The 5,000-nt window shown below is 46.5% G+C and overlaps 1 protein-coding gene across 5 annotated transcripts in view; it reads left to right on the forward strand.

Annotated features, from left to right (window-relative positions):
• Positions 1-5,000, forward strand: part of dlg3 (discs, large homolog 3 (Drosophila)) — a 183,162-nt gene that overhangs the window by 133,291 nt on the left and 44,871 nt on the right. For 3 of the 5 annotated variants that reach the window (XM_063190633.1, XM_063190634.1, XM_063190635.1), the window contains exons 11-12: positions 332-488; positions 3,233-3,376. In XM_063190633.1, the coding sequence (XP_063046703.1) occupies positions 332-488; positions 3,233-3,376 (301 nt within the window). The remainder of the gene's footprint in view (positions 1-331; positions 489-3,232; positions 3,377-5,000) is intronic. The other 2 variants (XM_063190636.1, XM_063190637.1) reach the window with 1 other exon arrangement.

Here is a 5,000-nt window from a genome sequence, read left to right on the forward strand (position 1 = left end):
AATGAATGGGATTTGGCCATTTTTTGGTCTTTTTGGGTCCAACCTTGGCTCCAACTTGGCTTCAACAATGAAATAGAATTTTGGCCTCCATTCTATTTACTCTCAATGGTGTGTGGCTGGCGTAGTGTATGTATGTTGTTTATCAGGTTGTACTCATGTGTGTGTGGCTGGCGTAGTGTATGTATGTTGTTTATCAGGTTGTACTCATGTGTATGTTTTTGTTTATCAGGTTGTACTCATGTGTTTGTGACTGGTGTAATGTATGTATGTTGTTTATCAGGTTGTACTCATGTTCCCCTGTTTCCCTCTACTGGCCTCGCCCTCCCCCCAGCCTTCCCCGCCATGGTGGACAACCACGTGGGCCACAACTCCAGCATGGCCTACATGGGGGCCATGGAGCCCAAGCCCGTCTACCCGCCGCCCCAGGTCACCCCCTCCAGATACTCCCCGGTGCCCCGACACATGCTGGGGGAGGACGACTTCACCAGGTCAGTGTGGAAAAGCACGCAGCACGGTCACGTGACACAAAGACACGGCTCTCTTCAACACGACATGACACACACACACACGCACACACACTCACACACACACAAGAATATCAGAATAGTCAAGTGTCAAGTCAAGTGTACTTTATTGTCAAAAAGCTATGTAACAGGGTTAGCACAGAAGTTTGAGTATTGTGTATTGGGAAGAGTGATTGTACGCAGATTGTACACAGAAAAGATGCAGCCACCTCCAATATGACTTGTAGCAGAAAAGTGTGTTGAGAATATTATAGATGACTTCACCAGGTCAGCGAGAAAAGCTGCACAGCTTCACACCCAGCTCGTCAACATGATCATTTAACCAGATCTCAATATATGATACCAAACGTTCCCACTTTGCCTCACATAACGGTTCAAAAGGCAAAGGCCCCCCTTTTGCATTGCACCCTGACCCAAAAGGCTGCCACTGTGACAAGCATGTTTGGTAACGTTTGGGGAAAGGTTTAGTTCTTCTAGCTAGCCTGGCCTTATGCATCATGATGCGGTAGGAAAGGGGAACCTTTGGCCTCATATAGTGTATTGACGCCTTGTCATAAATATACCTTTGGCGTCATAAATTCACACTTTGGGTGTGAGAATTGGTTGGGAAAAGATGCACTCACCACAAACATGGCATGAAATGACACCACATTCATCAGTGGGAATGCTGTATGGGGAATCACCAGGTTCGTGGGAAAGATGCAAACACAAACCAGACAATGACCACATGACTTGACATGACACCACACCTCTCTTGTGACTGAAAATGCTGTATAGTGTGCCGGGAATATTATACTGTTACAGGAATGCTTTGGAATTTCCCTCTATACTAAGAATACCACACCACAGGGCACTCCTTTGTGACATGGAATTCGGGAGTGACCGGGAATTCTGTATTGGGAATACTCTACTCGGGAATATAGTGGTGTCAACAATGATCGATTCGGCGATCCGAATCGATCCGGGACATGGACGATCCAGATCCAGATCCGGCAAGTTCCAGAATCAATCCGGCAATTTTTTTAAGTTTCAATTACTTCCATGGATATTTCGGGAGCAAATGAATGTTAAATTAAATAAAAACACTTCAAAACATTGCAAGACTGATACAGACTGATACAGAAAACAGCCAATAAATTGTTGCTCAGTATCTGACTACTTGTATTTCCTCATCATGGCTGAACATTTGCTTTGCGTTTAGTAGAAATGTAATGCATTGCAATGCATTGTAGAATTGAATCGAATCGGATTGGATCTAATAGAATCGAATCGAATCGGATCTACTACCTCCCGAATCGTGATCGAATCGGATCGTGAGGGCAGTGCCGATCCACACCACTAGAATACAGTGGAAATTTGCTCTGGAATGTACACTGGGTGTCTGCTTTAGTCTGGACATATACCGTTAAAGTAAAACGAAATAGTAAAAAAATGCATAATATCGTCTGTTCAACATTTATTTTTCAAAGCAGAAGTAAATGTGATCGTCTCCCCTTTAATTGGAGACATGAGATTCTTTGTATATAAATTAAAAAATATTATATAATTACTCCCTGTTGTTTCAAACTTATGGGACATCCTGGCTGTGCAGAACAAGATGCAACACACATGTTATTGGTGTTTAATCTTTATTTGTTTTACAGAAACACTTGCCACCTTTAACATGTCTGACTTTTACAGCACAGTTGTGAGACCGATGATCCAATGAGCCAGCGTATTTCTTGATAGCCAACAACATCTAGTCAGCCGGGCGATGGTGTGAGAGTGAACTGAACGAGTGAGACTGTGTGTGAGGCTATGTGCTACCACATAGGATACTGTATGTGCTCAACCTAGCGCTCGAGTGTCTCAATGCAGTAGCATACACACCACACTTGTGAATTACATATCTTTGACATGGCAGCAACAGCTGGTCAGCTGGGTATTCAGTGTCTGACCACGTAGGCTATTCTGTACACACATGCAATCTATACAATAGCACCCATGCACCACCATCACAAGTCTGCTACTTACTTATCATAACGTAACATAACGTAACACAGCTGCCCCCTTCACCCCCCAGAGCCATAGATCCATTCCGCAAAGCCTGCTCATTCGCCCAGTGAGACAATGCATGTCTCTATGCAATAGCACACACTACACATGTGCATTGACTTGACATCACATGACAGCATAACACAGGTGTGCCCTTCATTCAGTATCAAAATATGGTTGGAAACAGCCACAGATTCAACCCCGCAGAGCTGGCCTCCCTCAGGCGAACCCTGGAACTGTTCCCCTTAACAAAATTACTAACTGTGTTGCGCAGACGCATGTATGTTTCGCATTTTTGTGTCCAAAAGTCTACATGTCTGCTCTGTGTGACAAAGTATATGTATCTTACTCTTGTCTGTGTCTTTCTGTTACTTCTGTGTCTTTATGTGCTGCTTTACCTGTCTCTAATGTCTTATTGTATGTGTTTGTATGTACTGCATATTGTGTGTTTGCGTGAGTGTGTGCGTATGTGCACGCGCATGCGTGCATGTGTGTGCGCGCGTGTTTGTATATGCGTATGCCTGTATGTGTGTGTGTACCATATATCTATATGTGTACGTATGTGTGTGTGTGTGCCTATATCTATGTGCATACTCTATGTCTGTATGTGTCTCTCCCTTGTTCCTCGTTTACCCTCTGCTATGGTTGTGTCTTGTCTTGTACCGTCCCGGCAGGGGAGAGCCCGTATACAGCGCCATCCACAAACCGCTGCCGGGGGAGCCTGGCGCCCCCTCCCCCCACCTGTGCAGCGGGGCGCTAGGGGAACCCCCCGCCCCGTCGCCAGCCGCCTGTCAAAGCCTGGTGCCCTACATCGGCAGGTACTCTAAACCCCCCTAACCCCCCCCCCCCCCACCCCACCACCAAACTTCCCCCAAAAATCTCCCACCTCTTTTCAAGCACAACTGTTTTTTTTCAGTCACTTTTTCTACCTGTGGTGGCTTCCACCACTAGAACACCCCCCGCCACCCCCCACTACTTTAGTGGGGCTCACCTAGTGCTTCACCACTGTCCCCCTACCACCACCACCACCTCACCACCACCTGCCCCTGTCATTATGCATACAGATGTACAGACACACCCCATAGCACATGTGTACATGTACACGACACAAGCTCTATACCTGAGCTCTTTACACACAAACACACACACACATACACACACACACACACACACACACACACACACACACACACACACACACACACACACACACACACACACACACACACACACACACACACACACACACACACACCCACACTCCACACTCCACACAGCCCTGACATCCCCCACCCCCCCCCCCCCCCCCACCCGCCCATCCACCAGCCGATTGCCAAAGATCTTCATCAGTTTCACCCACTACCACCTCTGCCACCATCCACCCACTCAGTGCCAGCCCACTGCAGGGCCTCGCTGCATGGCAGGCCACTTATGCAGCTGCTTCTCCGTCTCTGTTTTTCTGTCGGTTTCTGTCCTTCTGTCTCTCCTCTTCTTTCTGACATTGGACACGTTTAAATGAAGTTTTTCATTCCGAATGAATAATGCCGACTTTAATAGTTCTGTCGAGTTTGCATTGCACTTTCATTTGATTCTTGAATTGTTACGTGTTTACATGATGATTTCAAAGCGAATTTAAGTTTTATTCTGAATTAAATTGAGTTAATTCTGAATTAAATGTCACATGTAAATGAGGCCTATGTCTCTCTGTCTACCTGTCTCTCTCGCTCTTTCTCCTTTTGTGTCACCCTCTCTGTCTCTCCCGCTCTCTCCCTATCCCCATCTCTTTTCTGTCCATCAGGTTTTCTCTCTCCGTATTTCTCTCTGTCTCCGTCTCTCTATGACTCTCCCTCTTCCTCTCTGTCTTTCTGTCTCTCTTGTGTCTTTCCTTTCCTTCCCTCTTTGTCCATTTCTGTGTCTCTCTCTGACTATGTATTACTCTCCCTTTCGCCATCTCTCTGTCCATCACCCTGCGTGAGAGAGAGAGGGAGGGAGAGAGAGAGACGGAGAGAAGACTGTAGGAGAGAGGAGAAAACAGGAAGAGGCAGACGTCACTTCTCTGTAAGGGAGGAAAGGCGGGAGGGTGGCGAGCTGCGAAGACATGCAATATGTGACGTATGATGATAGGATCTGAAAAAAGCAGAAGAAGAAAAAGAATAAAAAAGGCAAACCTCAGAGACATATTTGTGGCCCGCTTGACTCACTAGGTGGTTCTGTATTATACGTCAGCAGGCACACAAGCACTCTCTTATACAAGCACACACACACACACACACACACACACACACAAACACACACACACACACACACACACACACACACACACACACACACACACACACACACACACACACACACACACACACACACACACACACACACACACACACACACATACACGCCCATTCACGCACACACAAGCGTGCGCACACTTATACAAGCACA

This window comes from Engraulis encrasicolus, chromosome 23, assembly GCF_034702125.1.
Source record: "Engraulis encrasicolus isolate BLACKSEA-1 chromosome 23, IST_EnEncr_1.0, whole genome shotgun sequence".
NCBI lineage: Eukaryota > Metazoa > Chordata > Actinopteri > Clupeiformes > Engraulidae > Engraulis > Engraulis encrasicolus.